General features: G+C 52.3%; 1 protein-coding gene across 10 annotated transcripts in view; it reads right to left on the reverse strand.

Moving 5' to 3' along the window:
- Window positions 1-739: 739 nt before the first annotated feature.
- Window positions 740-22,514, reverse strand: part of SCN5A (sodium voltage-gated channel alpha subunit 5) — a 103,134-nt gene continuing 81,359 nt past the window's right edge. For 6 of the 10 annotated variants that reach the window (XM_078354661.1, XM_035277747.3, XM_035277744.3 and 3 more), the window contains 8 exons: window positions 19,162-19,335; window positions 15,373-15,495; window positions 13,142-13,423; window positions 9,800-9,853; window positions 9,029-9,166; window positions 8,390-8,494; window positions 7,040-7,310; window positions 740-4,372 (listed from right to left, as the gene is read on the reverse strand). In XM_078354661.1, the coding sequence (XP_078210787.1) occupies window positions 3,135-4,372; window positions 7,040-7,310; window positions 8,390-8,494; window positions 9,029-9,166; window positions 9,800-9,853; window positions 13,142-13,423; window positions 15,373-15,495; window positions 19,162-19,335 (2,385 nt within the window). In that variant the 3' untranslated portion in view covers window positions 740-3,134. The remainder of the gene's footprint in view (window positions 4,373-7,039; window positions 7,311-8,389; window positions 8,495-9,028; window positions 9,167-9,799; window positions 9,854-13,141; window positions 13,424-15,372; window positions 15,496-19,161; window positions 19,336-22,514) is intronic. The other 4 variants (XM_078354660.1, XM_078354659.1, XM_035277750.3 and 1 more) reach the window with 1 other exon arrangement.

The following is a 22,514-nucleotide window of genomic DNA, read 5'->3' on the forward strand; positions in this document are numbered from 1 at the left end:
CAAGGTGATGAGGGTGTGGACGAACTAGAACCCCTGGCTGTGGGAGGCAGTATGGCAGTTCCTAAAAACATTAAAAATGAAATCGCCACGTGATGCAGCAATTCCACTTCTGGGCACTACCCAAGGGAATGGAAGGCAAGGTCTCAGACACTAGTGCACTCATGTTCACAGCAGCATTATTTACAATAGCTAAAATGTGGAAGCCACCCAAGTGTCCCCCAGTGCATGAGAGGATAAGCAAAATACATACAGTGGAATATTATTCAGCCTTAACAAGGATGGAAATTCTGAACATTAAAAAAAAAGAAAATTCTGAAAATCCTGAAAAAAATCCTAAAAAAGGAAGGAGATACGTTGTAATGTGGATACACCTTGAGGACATGATGCTACGTGAAATAAGCCAGTCACAAAAGGACAAATATTGTGTGTTTCCACTTAGAGAAGGCACTTAGTCAAATCCGTAGGGATGGAAAGTAGAATGGCATTTCCCCAGGGCTGGGGAAGGGAGGAGTGGGGCGTTAGTGTTTAATGGGTTTGGGGTAATTTGGGCTGATACGAACGTTCTGGACGTGGATGGGGGTGATGGGGGTGCGGCAGTGTGCATGTAAACCGTGGTTACTGTGGTCACTGTCATGCTCTCAGCAGGGTCCCCAGACTTGCTCAGGACGAGGCCATCTCCCAGGCCCTCGGGCCTCTGCTACCACTCTCGTCAAGTCTCAGCACAAGGACAGAGCCTAGACCAGGTCATGTAAGCCTTTATTGGTTTGTTTTAAAAATATGCATTTTATTTATACATCAAGTTTGGTGAGAAGTGCTTGATTAGTTCAGACAACATCTGGCACTTGATGTCTGTCCCTCCCTCCTTTTTCCTACTCTCCTCTCCCCTCCTGCTGGTCATTGTGCAGTTCTGGAACTTAAAAAAGTGGCAGCCAGGCTAAAAGCTAAGGAGTTGGGTCTGGCTCCCCCTGCCTCCAGCCACACCGTCTGCAGCCAGCCCCAGGCACCTGTCTCAAGGATCCGGGACTGTCCACACACACAAAACCACAGTCTCCTTCCGGCCAGCTGGGCTGGCAGCCCGGCCTACCTCTCAATTGCATTCCTGCCTGTCCCTCGGGCGGTGAGCACCCAGGAGGGGCACACACCTCTCTAACCTTGGGAGCAAAGCACAGAGATCTACAAAAATAGGATTTCCACTTAGAGAAACGTCACTGGGACAGTTCAACTATGTATGTCCCACACTGGACTCAAAGGGAACATGGGAGAAGAGAAATAGACCTCTCGGGGGCATGGGTTGGGTCTGGGGTTGCCACCAAGGGAACTGGGGTGACAAGAAGAAACGTAATACTTTACTCGCCAGCAATGCCCCCTTCAGCACTGCCATGGGTGTCACAAATGTCCAGTTCTCCGACAGCTCGGCGAGGTAGGTTAGGAGCAGCCAGCCCAGAGTGGGCAGGTGAGACTGAGGTGGCCTGGGAGGCAGTGCCCGCTGGAGGGGGCTCTGAAGGAGAGCTGGAATCGGGCAGCCAAGCCCCTGCCTGCTCAGGCTCTGCCAATTGACCCTGTGACCTCATGGTGACAGTTCTCTACCTTAAAAGATTTGCATATGCTAAATAGGATTGTCAGCAGCTGAAGAGGTCCTGGGGGTAATTGGACTAGTAAAATATTTTTCCCTGAAAAAGCCTTCTGACAAGACCTGTAGGGCCACCTGGACCTTGCCCCAAAGAGGTCCTGTGTGTGGGTCCCATCAGGATCCCGGCTGAGCCACAGAGGCTGGACCTGACCACAGAGCCCCCTCTCCCAAAGAGGCCACGGTTCATTCCACTCGAGGTCCTGTGTGTGGGTCCCATCAGGATCCCGGGCATAGCCACAGAGGCTAGACCTGACCACAGAGCCCCCTCTCCCAAAGGGGCCATGGTTCATTTCCCTCTAAGGTGGGAGAACTGGGCCTGACCACCCCTTTCCCTGCACAGGGTGCAGGGCCAAGTTCCTCTCCTCACTCCCATGTCTCTGCGTGTTGAGAGGAGCTGGGATCACACAGAAAACTCCTCTGTGTATGGTCAGAGGTGGAAAGGTCCAGAGAGCCCCGGGAGATGGCAGAAGTTTCCTGTCTTCATGCAGGCTGAGGGGACGCGTGGCTGAGGGATGCTGAGCCTCTTAGCCCCAAACCCACATGCCTCAGCCTTCTCTGCCCTTGGCCTGTTGGGCAGGGCCTGCCAGGTTCCAGGAGCAAGGACAGGCTGTATGCCAGGCACGAGTGGGGCTGGCACCCTCGTGCCCTTTGGTTTCAAGGTTAATACTCTTATGGGAGGGGAGAAGAGGCAGTATCAGTGACCTGGGGCCAGCCCTGGGACCCAGGCCACTCTCCTCCGGAAGTCTTTTATTTTGTAGGACTGACCCCATGTGACCTGTGTAAAAACACAGGGAAAATGGGAGCGTGGAGATAACAGAAGGCCAGGGGGAACCCCGCAGACAAGAACCCCACCCTTGGGGCCACCAGGGAAAGGCCTGTCTCCCTTAGGCTGGGAGCCTAGGTCCCATGGCCTGTGTCTGGCCTCCATGTGTGAGGACCGTGTGTGTGTGCTAGTGTGAGCGGGGTTCAGCCCTCCCAGCATCTCAACTCAAGTGGGAGAGGGACCCCATTCTACCCTGGGCAGTGAAGGCCTGTGGGAGCCACACTGGAGTCCACTTCGGCTTTGAAAACAGAGTTCTGGCTGCTCCATAGACACTCTTGTTCAGAGTTAAGAAGAGACAGCGTGAATCGCTGCCCATGCCCATGGAAAAATCTTTAGTTCCTTGCTTAAGTAAAAAAATATCAAATATAATAAATTTATGAAAGCCCATTCACAACATATAGAGTCTCAGTTTTCTATTTCGTCTCCGCAGCTGGGGTGAAGTTGCTTTTCAGAGCCCCAGGGACTGCCTGACCAGACCAGGCCACAGGTCTGCCCGAGGCCTGCAGGCACAGGCCAGCTGCTCCGGGTGTCCACGCAGTGCCACGGAACTCTGGCTGGCTGAGCCAAGGGGCCGAGGCCCATTTCTCACCCCCAAAGCCAGGAAGGCCCCAGGGTGGTTTGCGACTGACTGCATTTAGGTTGGCCACGGTGCAACAGGCTGCTTTTCGGTGTGGCCGAGGCTCAGACGATGGACTCACGGTCCCTGTCCAGAGACGGGGGGAAGTCGGCGAGATCTTCGCTGTGGCTGTCGTCAGACCCCCGCACCTGGAGGTTATCGCTGGTGGCTCTAGTGACACTGTCATAGGAGGGTGGGAAGGAAGTGGAGGAGATGGAGGAGCTGGAGGGCAGGCCAGGGGGCCGAGAGAAGTTCTCATTCATCATGTAGGCGATGAGGCCCTCTCGCTCAGGGGCGTCCTCTTCGGAGAGGCCGCTGCCCGCCTGCTGACGGAAGAGGAAGGAGGCGTGCTTCATGGAGCGCTGCAGCAGGTGCCTGCGAAAGGCCCTCTGGATGACGGTGGCTGACACCTCCTCGTGCTTGCGCCGGAGTGTGGTGGTGATGGGCTCGTAGGAGATCTTGGATGGATTGGCTGCCATGAACTTCTCCTCCATCTGGATCTTCAGGGCGTCCATCTCCCCAGACTCCCCCAGGACCCTTTTGGTGAAGGCGAAGAGGATGTCCATGCAATGGATGCGGTCCCCGCTCACCATGGGCAGGTCCATATTGATGAGGCTTATCTGGTTGGGCTTGGCGATACGGAGTGGCTCAGACAGGGCATCGGCGAAGTCAGACAGGGCTGAATACTCGATAAACTGAGTGGCCTCTGGGTCAAACTTCTCCCAGGTCTCATAGAACATGTCGAAGTCGTCCTCACTCAGGGGCTCGGTGCTCTCCTCTGTGGCCACGCTGAAGTTCTCCAGGATGATGGCAATGTACATGTTGACCACGATGAGGAAGGAGATGATGATGTAGGTGGTGAAGAAGAGGATGCCCACGGCTGGGCTCCCGCAGTCCCCCCGAGAGCCGTTGCTGTTGGGCAGATTGGGGTCGCAGTAGGGGGGCCCGGTGTTGAGGATGGGGCTGAGGAGGCCGTCCCAGCCGGCCGACGTGGTGATCTGGAAGAGGCACAGCATGCTGTTGGCGAAGGTCTGGAAGTTGAACATGTCGTCGATGCCGGCCTCCCACTTGACATAAGCAAAGTTGGCCATGCCGAAGATGGAGTAGATGAACATGACGAGGAAGAGCAGCAGCCCGATGTTGAAGAGGGCAGGCAGGGACATCATGAGGGCGAAGAGCAGCGTGCGGATCCCCTTGGCCCCTCGGATGAGTCTGAGGATGCGGCCGATCCGGGCCAGGCGGATGACTCGGAAGAGCGTCGGGGAGAAGAAGTACTTCTGGATGATGTCTGAGAGCACAGTGCCTGTGGGAAACAATAGAGACTGTGACTCCTGGTGGCACCTCTTCCTGAAGCCAGCATCACTGTGCAGGGGTGCGGAGGCCTCTGTACAGCAAGGAGCCCAGGAGAGGTGGCCCTTCCGGGAGGACTGGGTCCACGGGGCGTGCTAGGACCCTGCCTGTTCCTGCCTCTCCGAGTCTCCCTGTCTGCATCTGTGTCCCAGAAAATGGGTCCATTGCAGGGTGCCTTCTCAGCTCCCTTGTTCCTTAATCTTCAGGGTATACCTGCACAATAGAGCTGTCCTAGGCCCGTCTTCTGCATCTTGGGTTCTGAGGGCAGAGGGGATCTGCTTAGCACCCTGCTGGCCCAGCTTGGACCAGAACTCAGGCCTTTTAGCTCCTTGCTATTTTAAGTACCGTTTGAGGACCAGCAGCCTGGGTGGTTATTAGAAATGCAGAATCTCTGCTCCACCCCAGCCCATTGCTTCTTAATAAGCCCAAATGATTTATGTGCACATTGGAGGGCATGAAACACTGGCCCAAAAATCAGTGCTCCCTGACGCCACCACGGCCAGTGTCTTCTCTCAGCCTCTCCGTGATGGTTCTTATCACCCTCCTAACCTTGCCTCCATTTAGGGCTTCACTACCCCTGGGTCTCCAGTGACTACCTGGGTTTGGAGTTTTAAGGGCATGGATATAAATGACAGAATAAAGAGTGAAATAAACTTGTCTTATGTTGGCCCAAGTGCCCCCTCCAGGCTCCTTATGTAACATCACTGACATGTGCCCAGTGTTGGCAGTCATGGGGCAATGGGCCGAGTGCTTTACAGCCATCGTTTCATTTACTCCTTCCTGTTATCCCAGGAAGCGAGCAGATGCCATCATGCTCATATCCAGAAGAGGAAATGGAGGTGAGGTAACTTACCCAGTTGCCACCTCGTGAGTGAGAAGCTGGGATTTGACTCAGACATTCTGGCTCCAAGTTGACCTCTGAACCACTCCTCTCTGGTACTGCCCAAACACCGGGTCAGGAGATGATCTCAAAGAACACGCTGCACCGTCCAAAGCCTCTGAGACTGTCCCTCAATGGTTCCATTCCTGCTGCCGTCCTGCATTCTCTAAAGCTCCTCCCCAGTCCATGAGGCACACTCTCACCCTCACCCTGCTTGAGACTCCCCTGGAGATTCCTGACCCTACTTCCTGCTTCCATCTGCCCCTCACTGTAGCCACAGCAGCACCTGCCTTAGCCCCTGCATTGTGCTTTTCATTCACCAGAGGCAGAGGTTGTATATGGCAGAAAGATGAAAGTCACAGTCATCCCAAGGCAGAGCCCCATGGGGGTAGAGTTAAGAGTCTGGGCTCTGAGCACAAGTGACAAAAGAAAAAAATATAAGTAAACTGGACCTCATTAACGTTTAAAATTTTTGTGCTTTAATCGACACCACTAGGAAATGAAAAAACTGACTAGGAGAAAATATTTACAAGTCATATACCTGATAAAGGACTATGATCCAGAATATGTAAAGAACTCTTACAACGCAACAATAAAAAGAGAACCCAACTAAAAGACGAGCCAAGTATCTGAATAGTGATTTCTCCAAGGAAGATATACAAATGACTAACACACACATGGAGAGATGTCCAGCATCATCAGTCATCAGCCATTTGCTTTTGCAAACCAAAACCTCAATGCGATATCACTTCATGCCCACTAGGAGGACTCCCATAAAAAGAATGCAGGCAGTAACAAGTGCTGGTGATGGGGAAATAATTGCAGTTCTCACACATCCATGGTGAGGATGTAAAAAGCTGCAGCCAATTGCAAAAACAGTTGGCGGTCCCTAAAAATTTTAGATAAGTGGTTTTCAGGGGCTTGGGGAGAGGAGAAATGGGGAGTGACTATTACATGGGTAGAGTTTCCTTTGGGGAAAGGAAAATATTCTAAAAGTAGATACTGATGATCATTGCAAAGCTCTGTCCATATACTAAAAAACACCGAATTGTATACTTTAAAGTGACTTTAAAATTAACTGTGAATTTTATGGTATGTGAGTTATATCTCAGTAAAGCTGTTATATATTGAAAAAGATCTGGGCTCCAAGGTGAAACAGACACGAGTCAGAACTGGGTCTCTGCTGCTCCCCATCTGTACGATCTCCCTCCTCTGATGCTGGATGGACTAGGTGAACTGCATGAGGCAGGTGATGTCTAAAGGAGCCTGGCATACACTTTGGCGGTTAGCTGCAGAAGTTTCCATCTTCAAGGGATAACTGCTACTCCGAGGGGCCACCTACCCCCCATCCCTGGGGCCCACCTCATTCTGATTGAGCTTCCTTCTCCTTCAACCTAGAGTGCAGGCAGAACTAGCCTCCACAGCACCTGCTCCCTTTCCCAGATTCATCCTTGAAGCTCTCTAAGCAGTTAGAGAACTGTGTTCCCAGGTTCCTCTGGAAGGTGGGGCTGGGAGGGAGTGCTGGATCCTCTGCCAGGTTGGTCTCCTTGGCCTGAGTGGGCCCTCTCAGATAAGTTCTCTCTGGAGGGGTGTGTGTATATGGTGAGGTGGGGGGTGGGCTAGAAATGCACCAGAAAAGGAATGAAAGAACCTAGGGTTGGACTTGCCATCACAGACCCAGGGGCTGGAGGAGAGGCCTGGCTGGGGAGGGCTGTCTGTCCAGCTGACTCGGATACTCACCCACGATGGAGAGGATGACAACCACGAAGTCGAAGATATTCCAGCTGTTGGTGAAGTAATAGTGGCGCAGGGCAGCCATCTTGAAAATGCACTCGCCTGTGAAGATGGCCACAAAGAGCAGGTTGATCTTGGTCAAGATGTTGACTTTCTCAGGACTTTGGTCATCGGTCTCCACCATCATGGTCACCATATTCAAGCAGATGAGAAACATGATGGTGACATCAAAGGCCTGCTTGGTCACAACGTCGAATATGAAGCCCTGGTACTTGTTCTGAAAGGAGAGGCAAATGGAAAGGGCTCAGCAGGGCCCTCGGGCAGGCTGGCAAACTGCCCATTGCTGCCTCTCATCCCACACCACTCACCTTCCCACTCAAAGCCCCTGCCTCACTGCCACAGAGACTGTAGGGGAAGAAGTCCCGGAGGCTAACGCCGCTGGCTCTCCTGCTGAAATGCTTCCTGGGCTTCAAGACCCCACCCCAGGGCTCCATCCTTCATGAGGCCTTCCATGACGGGTCTTCAGGGAGAGGTTTCTCCTTCCCTGAGCATCCTTAGCACACTGTTCATTGTGTTGTCTTTTAGTTCCCACACTCTGAAGGCTTGAGGGGAAATTTAAACTTCAACACTAATGCTTATGTCAATGCTTAGATTAATATATTTTCTCTACTCTTTCTATGAAATAGATTTTATTTTATTTATTCTTCTAACCATATTTATGTGTCTTTAATTGTAAATCAGCCTAGATTATTTGGGGGAAGAAATTTTATATATATATATATATAATGTATTTATGTGTATATGTGTATATATATGTGTAATATATATTTCTGTTCTTCCACTTGTTAAAGATTATAAGTAAAACACACACACACGTACATGCGCGCGCACACACACACACACACACACACACACACCTTTTTTGGATAATGGCTTGATTGAACCAAGGGAGTCAGTCTTGGAGAGGACACAGCTCTCCAGAGCTCCTGGCCCTCCCAACCAGGTGACTCAGGAATCTGGCTCCCTGACTGTTCTGGGGGTCCAAGGATGAGGCTCTGAGTGGGGGTGGGGTGGGGATTTGAAGGCTCCCCTGCTTTTCCTGAGGAAAGCCTGGATCAGAGACAGACGGGTTCCTGTGGGTGGGGAGTGTCCCCAGGATACTACATCCTTCTCATAACTTCCTCCCTATTTGTTTCAGGCTGGGACCTCTCTTCATGATCAGATATCTGATAGTGCCCCTTAGGCTGGGCTGAAAGACTGTGAGGTGGCCCTGAGGGCTGGCCATGTGGCACGAAGGCTTCCCAGGGACCCCCAGAAGATCCTCCCCACTCCCACAGAAGCAGGAGCCTAGCTCACCAGGGGCCGTGGGATGGGCTTCTGGGGCTTCTTGGAGCCCAGCTTCTTCATGGCATTGTAGTACTTCTTCTGCTCCTCTGTCATGAAGATGTCCTGGCCTCCTAAGTGCAGAGAGAAGGCGCCAATTTCATTCTGGGGTTCTCAGAGGTCCCAGTATGAGGGCACCGGGATCTTGCCTCCTTGATGGGCATGCCAGGGTCAGCCGACTGCCCTTTCCACAAGCCCTTTCCCCCTGCCAGCTCAGCCAGCCTGTGGGTTCTCTCTGTTTACTTGGTTTGCCTACAACTCAGTCAAAGCCCCTCTGATGAAGCTCTGGAAAGACCCAGGGCCTGCACATAGACCTTACCCAGGACCTCTGATTATGGCCCAGGTGAACAGTTGCAGCCCTCACCCCAGCTTCTCCCAGAAGCCTCATCTCTCAGGTGGATTAGGGCAGGCACGGGGCCTCCCACCAAAGCCCCTTCTTGTGTTCTTACAGGCGTAGGCATGCTACATCCCTGCCCACACCCTTCTCCCCACCTCATTCCCACAGGAGCAAGAAGAGGACCATCCCCAACAGGGACAGTGAGATGGCTCCTCAATCCCCTGGCACCCGGCCCTTCCCTGCCCAGCCCAGTGGGGAGCTGCTGCTCTACGTATCTTTTTCTTCTGCTGGTTGAAGTTGTCAATGATGACACCGATAAAGAGGTTCAGGGTGAAGAAAGAGCCGAAGATGATGAAAACGACAAAGTAGATGTACATGTAGAGGTTGTACTCCCACTGGGGCTGCTCCTCGTACTGCGAAGGGGAAATCACACAGGAAGATCAGACAGCTGGGGGAAGGCTCTCGCATGGGGAAGGGCGGGGGCAGGGGCAGAGGGATGGCTAGGGGTGTCCATTCTGTGGGAGAGAAGGTGTATCTAGAGGAAGGTCACCAGCCCAGTTCTGTGAATCTGTGAGCCAGAGGTGGGTGGGGATAGAGGTTGGAGGAGTGGATGGTGGCAGGAGAGGACAGCAGACATGCTGGGCTCAGGGCTGGCATAGTATCAGTGCCTATTCCGGTCCTGGGCCAATGGGAGGCTGTAGTACATGAGGACCTCTCTCAGTCTTGACTGAGCTGTCGGTGTGACTGGGTGGGGTGCAGGACAAAGAAGAAACTTGATTTGCATCTCTGTTGCTTCCACCCTATCCTCCTGGGGTAAAAGTCAGCAAGCTACAGTGAGTTTAATTTGAAAGACATTTGAGAATTTGGGGACTTCTTAGGAGACCAAGCAACCAGGCCTGGGCATTCCAGAGGCTGACCTCCAGAGTGACATGAGATCTTGCCCTTGTGGGCTAGGTTTTCAGATACAGACACTGATTCCCTGGTGGCCAAGTGACCAGGAGCCTCCGGCGCCTGACTTGGTAGGAGAGGCCACTGTGGCAACCTACCCCCCTGGAGTCCACAGCAGCATACATAATGTCCATCCAGCCTTTAAATGTTGCCTGGGAGGAAAAGATAAGATCAAGATAATCATTTAATTCTGCATCTTGCTTGAGCTGCTCAGGGCTCCAGTCTAGAGAGATGAAGCAAGCTCCTACAAAAAGCAAGCCACCCCACCCCACCCCACCCTACCCCTTCAGTAGCATCCAAATGCCTGGGTGGTCAGAGAAAAACCTTGTTTAGGGCTGGGGGTGGAGGGGAAGCTGAGCGGACACCCCAAGAAGGCCATGCAGCAGGGAATAAAGCTTCTTGATTGAAGCCAAGAGTCTGAGGGGGCTTGCAGGAGGTCTGCCCTTCAGATCCATACTCATTTCCCTTTCTAAAACATCACAGAATCCTGCAGTGATTCTGTCAGGGAGAAAGAGGTCGAGCTTAAACTCTGTGTTTTAGACTCTAGGGCTGACCTAGTCCCCCTCGTCATACGTCTCAGAGAACCATGTGGCTTCTGCTCCATGGACTTCCAAGGCGAGTTCCCGAAGAATCTCAACCTTCCCTTGTACTTCAGGGGGTTCTTTTGCCAATGGTGTGTTGTAAATGGTTAATGGCTGACTTCCCAGAAGGAAAGAAAAAACCCTGATTGTTGGTTTGCTGATTTCTCTTGTGTAAATATTCCCACCATGGTCGATTTCAGGTTACCAATGTGAATTACTCAATGGAGTGGAGAAGAGATGCATAGGAGCTTAGCATTATGGCACTTCCGCTGTACAGACACAATAGATGTGGGAAACCTCAAGATCATAGAGGATAATACTAAAAGGTAATGATGAATCTTCAGTATTTATTACCTTGTTTTAATAAACAGCTTGCAAAATTTCTGAAAATGTACCAGTGAGCTCTTGTGAGGTGGCACAAGCCAGCTCCAGCATACCACACCAAGGGAGTAAGGAGGGAGGCTGAACCACAGAGGGCCCTGGTGCTGGCTGCACTGTCTGCCCTAGTCTGGGCTGCTATGCAGAAAGAGCCCAGGAGACATGCTCGGTAGCGAGACTGACTCTCCAGTGAAGCCTCACTTGTGTTTTTGGCCAAATCCAATCCTACCCTGAGCCTCCTTTCTCAGCACCAGCCCAGCTAGACAAACTTCCTGTCTTATGAATTCTCATGAGGCAGGCAGGGCAGATGGGGAAGCTAAGGCCGCCCAGAGTAGGCAAGCTACTCCAGCTCCGTGTACCAAGAGGCCCTTGCCTATAGGTAGGTCTGGAAATACTTTGGAAACTGCTGGGGACCACCCAACGGACTGAATTCTTCCCAAACACGGGGTGCCTTTGCCTGAAAGGTGAGCGGTTCTTAATCTACAAAGGAGGCCTTTTCCTCCAAAGTTCTGACGTTCCGAGGGACAGCTGCAGGAAGAGACAGCTCTTTGGGTTTGGTGCTAATCTACCATTCTCCATTAGGCAGTGCAGGGAGGTGTCTGTGGGTCTACCACAGGGGCTGAAGGGATGGGTGGAGGTGTGAGTGGGTGCATACCAAGTTTTCAGGTGAGAGTCTGCTGAGTTTTCCTCTGCTTTGGGCGCCAGGGGCAGGTGTCTGGGCTTAAGATTGGGATAGCAAGACAAGCAAGTGGCAGCTTTATGCACTGTGGTTCTGTCAAGGCCAATGGTAAATTAAATTTATGGAATGTGTTATAATCACTGAAGCCACCACACTCACAAAATCACTGGAAACTCTAGAAGGATTGTGTGTGCTTAAACATTGCACATCAAAGATGGAAATATGTCCTTTTAAACAACGCGAGAGCTGTCACTATCTTTTATAACAGAGGGTGGCCACAGTCACGACCTTGCTAATAGTTCAGTTCCTGGGTAGTCTACAGTCTTTCATTTTTCAACCTGTGCCATCACACTGCCTAACTTAGAGTGTGAAGAGGCCAACTTGACTGCTGGCTTGTGGGTAACCCCCCATATAGGAGAGCTAAGCAGACCCTGGCACAGTTAGGGCCTGAGGAATAGCTCACTTTACAGTGTTACTACTCAGCTGTTTGCTTTTATATAACCCTTTACATAATCATATATTAGTTTATAGAAATAGGGCTTGAAGAATCCCTTTATATAATCCTCTACATATAATCACATAGTAGTTGATAGTATGAGTGCCTAAAGAATATTTCCCTACATATATACCTATAATTATAACTTAGTTCATAATCGGAGGAATGCCTAGAGTGGACACAGTACAGATCATGAATTAAGAAGCAGCTTATAATCAGAGGAATGCCTAGAGCAGACACAGTGCAGAGCATGATTTAAGGGAAAAACAGTTATACCAGGACAAGAATCCATGGCCCAGGGAGACAGCGTTCAGTATCCTAAAGATACCTGCTGTGTGGCAGACTTGGGGCAAGAGCCACTCCTCCTGATAAAGGAGTTGTAGGACCTTGCTCCAGTTCTCATGGAAGGCTGCCCTCAGACCAGCAATCCACGTTGGTGACTGTGAACTTTATCAGCTCTTGCTACTGTGCTGCTCGAAAAGCATCTTCCCATAGAACTCATTGGAAGCTGCCAGAAGGTGGCGGTAACCCTGACAGCTCTGTCACTGCTGTGTGACTTAAAGCATCCCCCCATAAATCTTCTTAGAAGTAGTTTGCCCATAGATAGATGTATTGCACACTGCACCCTCTTCACTGCTCATGGCCCACCTTCAAACCTCGGTGACCTAATGGGGGTAGTGCAGTAGGACTGCACACAGCCCCTCTTTTCATGAGAATGGGCCCCTTGCTGCACATTGTCCACCTCCTGGCCTAGGTGACCTAATGGGGATGGACCCCATGTTTTATTGCTCATGACCCTATCACTATTCTTAAAGGTGATTTCACTCACTGCCCTGCCCCCTAATCTATACACAATAAATACTCATGCTTCTGGACATTGGGGGCCTCACCTGACTCCACTTATAGGTGGCTTGCCCTCCCCCCCAGCCCAGCTGCATTTTCCTTGTACTTCTGTGTCCTGTCTCTTTATTCCTTGGATCCTGTGCCTCAGCACAGCATAAGGCTTACCCCATGACCCTGTGGGGCCCTCAGTCCTACACTGGCTGGGGAGTCAGTTCTACAGCAGCACTGACCTGTCCCCATACTCTGTACTTTGGAGAATGTAGTATTGGTTCTAGAACTGAAAGTCTGGGGATCTCCCAAGGATCCAAATCCCTGGAGAGTCCTGAGCCGCCTTTGGGCACCGTGATCCTCCTAGAGGATCCAGCATGGCCCCACAGTCCCCCTCCTGCCCACTTTGTGGGTGATGGCCATGCTGCTTGACAGCCAGAGGGAGGAAGGAAGTCCCCTTCTCTCCAGGACTTACCACCTGCAGAAGGGCCAGGTACCCGGCCCCCACGTTGTCAAAGTTGACTTTCACCTTGGTCCAGTACAACTCTCCGGTCATGTTCAAGGACTCACACTGGCTCTTGTTGTTCACGATGGTGTAGTTCAAAGGCAAGTCTCCCTCCGTCTGGTTGATGCACCTCCCAAACTTCCCCGCGAAGAGGTTCACGCCCATGATGCTGAAGATGAGCCAGAAGATGAGGCAGACGAGGAGGACGTTCATGATGGACGGGATGGCGCCCACCAGGGCATTGACTACCACCTCAAGTGGACAGAGAGGTGGCTCAGTTCCTGGGGGGCCCACAGCTCATGCCCTTTTCAACACCTCCCCGCCCCCACTGGCTGAACTCCCTGGCCGCAGGGGGCTGTGCAGGTGTGTGTGCAGATCCCATCATGGGAGAGGCCAGCTCCACGGCCGGCAGCCCTCATGGGGAGTGAGGGGAGTGCACCGCAGAGTCTGCTGTGGCCTCAGAATGTCTGCTTTCCTTCTTGCCCTGAATCTGTGATCTTCAAAACTTGTTTTTCACCAAGGTGTGTGCTGGTTGAGGATACCAGCAACTTGATGGGAAAGGACTCCTCAAAATATGTCCCCAGGACTTTGGGCTTCCTAAAAATCTCACGAGTCCTTACATTCTCAGAGCTAAATTCTGGCTTATTTTAGATTGTTGCCATTGGATGGATGGGTGTTCTCCCCTGAAGTAGCCCAGGAGACCTCAGTGCAGTGTCTGGAGGGTGTTGTGGCAGTTCTCCAGTGCTCCTGTAAGAGGGGAGCCAGAGAGCAGGCGGCACGGGCACTCCCGTGACACCCGCTTCCCAGTGAGGGGCTCTCAGATCTCATGGAGCCACGGCCTCATGCTCTGCATCTAAACTCACAGCACCTTGGAGAGGATTCCCTAGTAGAAGCATTTGGGACCCTCCACCCCACTCAAGGACCAAGTCCCCAGCTGTCCACGCACCAGGAACATGTGTGCCACACAGACTGGAGGTGATGGTGTGGACTGTGTTGTGTGGCCCAGATGCCAGGTTGGGGCCACTGTTCCCCAGCAGGCACGCTGAACCCTGGAACAGGGTGGGAAACTCAGCTCGTAGGGCACCAAACATCAGGGCATAGATTGAGGTGGGGAAGCCCTGGGAGTTTGCCCTTGGCTGGCTTTGTGGCCAATGGACACCACAGAGGCATTCCTGGCACTTAGTGTCTCCTCGTGTCCCTCTGGAATCAAATGTCCTTGCTCCCAAAGAGACATTTAACTCTGAATAATAACTTGTGGATGGTTTCCCACTAGGAATGAGCTCTATGTTTCTCCATGGATTGGGGGTGTGGGCAAGGTTCAAACCCATCAACCAACTGGTGAGCTGAGCGGTGCGACGGTGCCTGCTGGGTCAGTGAGAGACAAACAAATATGTCTTCTGAAGCCACACAGAACTGTGTATGTTTTGTTAAAAAAATGCCCCACACAGGTACACACAAACACACACATGTATTCGTTTTCTTGCTACATGTCATGACTGATGTTTTTCTTGGTGGGCTTTCAAATCTGCCTTATTTGCTCACATTCTTTGGTGAAATGTGGTGACTTGGAAATGTACTAGGAAAGCAGTATAAAGGAGGTCACTCATCACAGGGTCATTTCCTCTCCAGTCTGCCTGACCCTGGGAATGCAGCTTGCTCTATGCCTCTTCCCTCACCCTCCCAACCACAGCCCCACTGCCCATCACAGAGGGCTGGCAGCCTGTGTCTGCCAGGAGGCAGGGCATGCAGAGGGGCACACAGAGTGGGCACATAGGGACACAGCCCAGCAGGACAGCAGAGGCACGGGGGCCCTGGTGCCAGTGGCCCGGGGTGCAGCTGAGACCCCTGTGCCCAGCGAGTCCTACTTCCTCTCCTTTGTCTGGTGCTCTCCCAGCCCTCACAGGAGCCCACAGGGCTGGAGGTGGATGAGCCCTGCGGCTGGGTGAGCCCTGGGGGTGGGTTTTCACAGCCATCTATCCTCGGGGTGCCTCCATGCCTAGCTATGCCTCTCCTGGAGGTTCTGGAACATGTTCCTACCAAGTCAGCCATAGCCACAGTCCTGGTGGCCACAGGACAGCAGAAACACAGAGAGGGGCCCTGGGTGCCAAGGGGCCAGGCCTGTTGGCCAGCAAGCTGAGGCTGGGCATCCCTCTGTGGGACCGCTTCCCATTCCCTGGTGGGAAGGCAGCAGTCTCTCTTACCCTCATGCCCTCAAATCGTGACAGGGCTCTCAGGGGGCGGAGTGCACGCAGTGTCCGCAGTGACTTGATGGGGCCCATCTCAGCAAAGCCCAGGGTGTTGGCCACCAGGCTGACCAGAGAGACCTGTGGGAGGCAAAGTGGAAGTGAGGAGGATGGGGACAGCTCCCCACTGTTGGGGACAGATGGTAGGGCTTCTGATGCCCCTAAGACGGTGCTGGGTCCACTCTTCATTAGTCCTGGGTTGGACCGTCATCACAGGTCAGCTACACATTGGGCCAGGCTTCCCGGAGCCCAAGCTGGGACAAGCCGAAGAGTGTCCTGGCTTCCGGATCTTTACTGAAAGCGGTGTGTACTTCACACACATGCTCTGTAAGAGCCCCGCTAATCCTGCGATGCTGGGATGCAGCACCCCTGTTCTACAGATGGGAAAAGAATTCCAGAGGTGCTGCTGCTGTGGCAGAGCAGGGACACCAAGACTGGGCTTTGTCTCCACATTCTTTCCTTCAATTCAAACTCTTGGACCTGTCTCTTTCTTCCCCAGAGAAGCCTCTTTTTGGGAAGGAGAGGCAGTCCTGGGTTGAACAGGAACAAACAGACAGTCGTGGGGCATCTCTCCAAAGCCAGACCGTGCGACATTTCAGCAAATTCAAAGGAGAAAAGCAAATGTGGGGACTTGGTGGCTCCAGGAGCCTCAGGCCTCTGTTTCCTCTGCCCTGCCCCTCCCAGGGCACTTCCACTCTGTGGATTTTATCCTTCTAAAGCTCCCTGGGCATCCGCTCCCTTCTTACTTCACCGCTGGCCTGTGATCACAGGCTGAAAATGGCCCCCTGCCTGACCTCCCCTGCAGTCACCATTAACACCACCCTGGCGCCCAGGCCAGCCTGGGGTTGGGAGAGGCTGGGGGCAGTGGCCTGAGTCCCACAGCCTCCGCCCAGGCTTGGCAGCACCAGGTGGGAGGGAGCTGGGCAGAGGCCTGGGGGAGGAAGATGCTCCAGACTGATTTCTGTGTTTCCCCTACTCACCCCTCAAGGATGCTGGGCTGTGGGCCCCCAATCCTGGAGAGGCGGGGCATCTCTCAGGGACCTCTCCTGGAGGGCGGGGCCCAGCTGGTGTGCCTGCCAGTTCCTAACAGGCCACCTTGCAGTCTCCGCTCTCTCAAAGCTTGCCCATCCCGTCTCAGGTGATGGCCACTCCGTCTCTCCAGCTGTGCAGGCCACAACGCTTGCTGTCATCCCTGCCTCCTCTCTGTCTCTGACACCCTGTGTCTAACCCGTCAGGATTTCCGGTTGGCTCTGCCTTCAGAATACATCTGAAGTCCAAACATTTCTCACCACTTCTACCGCCACCATCCTGGCCCGGCGGCCACCACGTCTCCCGGGCTCACTGCCTGAACCTCCCAGCTCTTCTCCCTGCTTCTACTCAAGTCCTCTCTACCCCCGCCCCGTGACTAAGTGACCCCTTCAGAAAACCAGTCATCTCATGGCACTCTTCCGTTCAGAGCCCTCCAATTCCGCCCCGCTACCCCCATGTCATTGTAAATCAAAGCCCATGTTTTTTCGGAGGCTGCAGTCTGGCCTCATCTGTGCTTCCTTCTGCTCAGTCACCCAAGCCTCCCTGTACTCCCTCTAGGACGCCAGGCGTGCTCCGGCCACACGGGCCTCGCGCTGCTCTTCCAACCTCTGCTTGGAACGTCTGCCAGACATCAGCCTGGCTAACCCCAACTTCAAACGCACTCAAATGTCACCAAAGAGGGCCTACTGTGATCATCCTATTTAAAGCGTAACCTGCGCCTTCCCCCGGCCACCCGCGTCCCTTCCCGAGTTCTCTTTGCCCCACGGCAGATACCGCTTCCTCACAGAGGGTGAAAGTGGCTGACTGGTTATGCTGATTGTAGCCACTTCCCCATGTGGGGAGGAGCTTTTATTTTGTTCCTGAGATCCCCAGCACTGCAACGGTGCTTGCACACAGTAGAGACCCAGTAGCATGTATTGAGAAATAACGCAGAATTCATCTCGGAAACATCCTTCCCTAGACTCTGAGGCCTGAGACAAACTTTCCTGTGAAGCCTGTGGATGGGATGGGCACAGCAGCGTGGCCAGTCCTTCTACTCAGCCTGGGGCATGGCCGCTTCCTGCTGTGAGCCTCGGCTGCCTTCTCCACAGGCTCCCTCTCCTCTCCTGGGCCTGGACAGGGAAGCACTGGCAGTTCCCTTTCTCTTGCCTTGGCTCTGAGCTCCCCAAGGTGGCCGGTGGCTGTGGGGGGGGGGGGGGCTTCCCAGAAGTCTGTGCAGAGTCCTTCTGGCCTGCCTTGCGGGAAACCCTCATCAGGCCCAACTGCCCAAGATGCTGTGGGAAGAGCGGGTCAGGGAGGCTCCGGGCTGAGCTGCCAGGACCCCAGGCCCTCCCATGGGCCCTCCACAGGGAGGCCTCACGAGCCTCTCCTTCATTTAGGGAGGTTCTGAGGGCTAGGCCGGGCAGTCCAGTATGTCTAGAGCCCCCCTTCCATCCCAGCACCCCTCACCCCAGCATTAGCAACCTCTCAGTCACCTGGGGTGATAGGAAGACGCTGGACTGCAGGTCCAAGGGCCTGGGTCTGCATCTCTGTGCCTCCTTTCTAGCCCAAGCCACCTCTGCCACCACGGCCACCCACAGTCTGACCTCCCGCCCAGCCTTGGTAGCCTAAACCTGGACTCTGGCCAGGCTTGCTGGGGCCTGAGCCTCTGAGTGGGGTATGGAGACGGCACGGGCCTGAGCCTGCTCTGCAGCCACAGGAAAGACAGCCCCTGCTGGTGTGCAGAGCCCGGTGTCAAGGCTAGAAGCTGTCAGCAAACCCGGTGCCTCTGGAAATCCTGTGTCGGGCTGCAGATCCAGCCTCCCACTCTGTTTGGTTGGACCCTGCAGAGAGGCACCCCACCTGCACCCTTGGCCTTCACTCCCTTTGCCCTGGGTGAGTGCAGACCCAGGGCTGCCCTGCACTGACCCCTATTCCTCCCCTGTCAGCTACTCTCCCTCTTGACTGAGGCCAGGGCCCCTGTCAGACCCTGCATTCATGCTGCCTGGCACCCAGCAGTCGTGGGGCCTGGGTAGCTGTGGGGCAGGTGCTTCACACTCCATCTGCCAACAGGGTGTCCAGAAGCCACAGTGACCCCCTGCTCCAGGCCCTCCTTGGACACAACCTTGGCAGGCAGCCCTCAGAGCCACCTGATCATCTAGGGCAGTGACCCAGAGCCCCTCCAGTGTCCATGGCTTCCTCCTCCTCCCGGATGACTCCACCCCTCTCTCATCCTCCCCAGCTGGTCCCTTCTCCCTGAGACAGAGGCTCTCTCCCGCCTACCCAGCATCCCTTCAGCAGCCTTCTTCTCCTCCTGCGTGCATGGAGGCTCAGAACTGGCCACATGTCGAGTGGGTCTGATGGCCAGTCTGCTGTAGAGCACAAACTTGTCTGCTTACTTCCCTTTCTGGACCCTGAGCCCCCGGCTCCTGTCCTGGCTCACACCCTTGACTACTCTCAAACTATCCCCCAGAAGCAGGGGCCTCCATTTCTCACTGCTGTGGCTCCGAACTGGGGGCTCTTGTGGCAGGACCCTGTCTCCTATTTCTTCTCTTCCTCTGAGCCTGGGGACCTGAGGACAGGGCCTGGGTCTCTGACTCATGTCCTCCTTGCTCTCTGCCTCCCGTTCAGCCTGCTGGCTCCCACTGGGCCCTCTGCCTCAGCCCCTCCTTCTGCACCTGCACCAGCACCAGCAGTGGGTCTCCCCGCCCTCTGTTCCCTTCGGGTGCCCACACTCACGTCCACGATGAGGAAGTCGAGCCAGCACCAGGCATTGGTGAAGTACTTCTTGAAGCCGTAGGCCACCCACTTGAGCAGCATCTCCAGCACGAAGACGTAGGTGAACATCTTGTCGGCATACTCAAGCAGAACCTTGATGGTCTTCCGCTCCTCCAGGTAGATGTCCTCGAAGGCCTGCAGACAAGGCCGAACAAGGCGGACAGGAAGTCCGGACCACTGCTGACCCCACCCTGCACCTGGCATGTCCTGCTGCCCAGGAGAGCAGGGAAGAGCTGAGAAATGCAGTGGATGGGGTTCCTCCCAGTCAGTGTTGGACCAGATGAGTGTGCCTTCCAGTCGGGGCTGTGCCACTGCAGGCCATGAGATGGCCTTACATGGTAGTGGATAGCAAGGCAGAATGAATGGGGCAACCCTCTCTCCCTTCACAATGGAGATCAAGTCTGAGTTTTGGGCCAGGCCTTTCTAAAACTTGCCATTTTGTGTCTTTTTCTTTTTTTTTTTTGAGACGGAGTCTCGTCTCGCGCTGCCACCTGGGCTAGTGTGCAGTGGCATGATCTCGGCTCACTGCAACCTCCACCTCCCAAATTCAAGAGTTCTCCTGCCTCAGTCTCCTAGCAGCTGAGATTATAGGCACCCACCACCATGCCCAGCAAATTTTTTGTATTTTTAGTACAGATGGGGTCACCATGTTGGTCAGGCTGGTCTTGAACTCCTGACCTTATGATTCGCCCACCTCAGCCTCCCAGAGTGCTGGGATTACAGGCCTGAGCCACTGCACCCAGCCAAAACTTGCCATTTTAACAAGGAGAGAGGGTATTGCAGGCTCGGGTCACAGCTTTCTGTTGGAAACAACATAAAATATTTCTGTTTTCACTTCATTTTGCTTTACCTTTACTTACTTTTCGTGGGAAAAATATTGGTTTTCAATTAATAATAATGAAGAAGTTTCACTTTACAAAACATGTATTGAAATAAGCAAAAACCAGTGAGAGCAGATGTAAAGGTGAATTTTAAAGAAATGACAGTGAAAGTGGTTTGCAGATGTGATGTTTAGGAACCACAGGCGTAGCGCCCAGTCTCCTGCCGTTCTCACCCCCTAGGAGTCAAAGTTTCCAGCATGCTAGGAGTTGTCAGTCTTTCTCCACCTCCTCATTTCTGCTTCAACCCAAATTCCTGAGCTAACAGAGAAACTCCAGTGGCTCCCAGAGGGTTTCTACCTCCAGTCCACTGACTTGTTCCTGTTTCTTTCTTTGTCCAGGGTGTGCTCTGAGGCTCCCGTCTAGGCAACTGAACACATCACTAGAGTCCTGGGGGAGCTGCCTCCACCTGCCATGACTGGGCCTCCCCGTCTGACTTCAGGGCCTCTGTGAGCGACTGTGACCCAGGAGACCAGCGCCGTTGGCACTGCTGAGGCATACATGTGGCTCACTGGGTCAGTATAGACAGCATGACAGGATCATTCAGGTGCCAAAATGGACTTTGGAAGTTGTTCAAGATTAAAAATAAAAAGGTAGGTGTATTGTATATTTTTTGAGTATAAAAATGTGTACATCTTATAAAAGTTAAATAGTATAGAAAGCATGAAAAAGAAAGTAAAAGGCATCTCTAATTTCATGACGCCGAAGTAACCACTGCTAACACTTACACGAGCATTCTTTCTGACAGTGTGTATGTGTGTGCACACACACACGATCACAATCTTATGAGACATGCTAAATATTTGCCTTGAAATTACTTTCTCCATTAAACAATATGTTGTGAACATTTATTCACTCAGTAACATGAATATACGCAATAGCATCTATCGCTCTTTTAAAAGGCTGCATGATTTCATTATTTGCACACACAACTATTTAGCCAATAACCTTATTAATCATGCACATTTCAGTTATTTACAGTTTCTCCCTAGTAGAAATAAAGTTGCAGTGAACAGAAGATTGTTGAGGATAAACTGGGTTGCCTGGCCAGAGGTGCGCTTTTGGTGCAGTCTGGGAATGGGCCCCTTCGAAGGCAGCACCAACCGACACTCCATCTCCGGGGCAGGAAGGAGGCTCTTCTCCAGCGCCCCCACCCAACATTGCTGTCATTTCTCCTTTTTCACTTTTCCCGGCCCAATGAAAGAAACTTGTATTTCTTTACATTCTCATTTATTTTATTAGGAGCAATGCCGACATGCTTTCTTTGGATATCTGCAGTGTTTCTTTTGTGAATTATCTGTTCGCATCCTTTGCCGGTTTTTGTATTTGAGTGTCTGGTTTATTTGGGAATATTAACTCTTTGGTAACACCATCTTGGTTTGCTGTGTGCCTTTAAATCTCACATACTTTTGTGTACCTTTAAATCTCATACTGAAGTTCTATATACTTTATTTTCCATTATTATAACATTTATTATCATTTTCATTTAGTAAAATTTTTGGTGTTGTGCTAAGAGAGCCCTTATTTATTCCAAGGCTAGAAAAAAAATGAGATTCTTAAAACATTTTTTGAGGTTTCATTGTTTTACGTTACAATTTTAAAAATGAAGTGTAGTTTGGTAAGGAGTAAATATCCATTTTAATACTTTCCTCAGAATCTGGCTCATCAACTGCCCCAACACTATTAAATAATCCACCTAAAATCCACTGATTAAAAGTCAAGTTTATCACACAGCACATTTCTTTATTTACTTAAATCTATTTCAGATCTCTTTATGTGGTTCTACTGTTCTCTGTCTATTCCTGAATTAGTATCACATGAATTTCTCTGGACATTTTAAATCGTTTTCCAGATAAACTTTACCAATGTGTTGTCATGTTTAGAGCTATTGAAAACTTGTTGTTGCACCGAATCTATTACTTACTTTAGGAACTAAAGTGAAGTCTTCCAACCCAAAACGAGGGTATGTTTATCTATTTGTTCCGTTTTTTTTTTTTTGAGACGGAGTTTGCTCTTGTTACCCAGGCTGGAGTGCAATGGCGCATTCTCGGCTCACCGCTACCTCCGCCTCCTGGGTTCAGGCCATTCTCCTGCCTCAGCCTCCTGAGTAGCTGGATTACAGGCACGTGCCACCATGCCCAGCTAATTTTTTGTATTTTTAGTAGAGACGGGGTTTCACCGTGTTGACCAGGATGGTCTCAATCTCTTGACCTCGTGATCCACCCGCCTCGGCCTCCCAAAGTGCTGGGATTACAGGTGTGAGCCACCACGCCCGGCCTCCCAAAGTGCTGGGATTACAGGCTTGAGCCACCGCACCCGGCCTACATTTATTATAATATTTATTCCCAGTTATTTGATGCTTGTAGTACATGGCATGTAAGAAATATTTGAGAGCTGTTACTTGTGACTAAATAGCTTCTCTTAGGATAAAATAAC

The sequence above is a fragment of the Callithrix jacchus genome, chromosome 17 (assembly GCF_049354715.1).
Source record: "Callithrix jacchus isolate 240 chromosome 17, calJac240_pri, whole genome shotgun sequence".
Taxonomy (NCBI): Eukaryota; Metazoa; Chordata; class Mammalia; order Primates; family Cebidae; genus Callithrix; species Callithrix jacchus.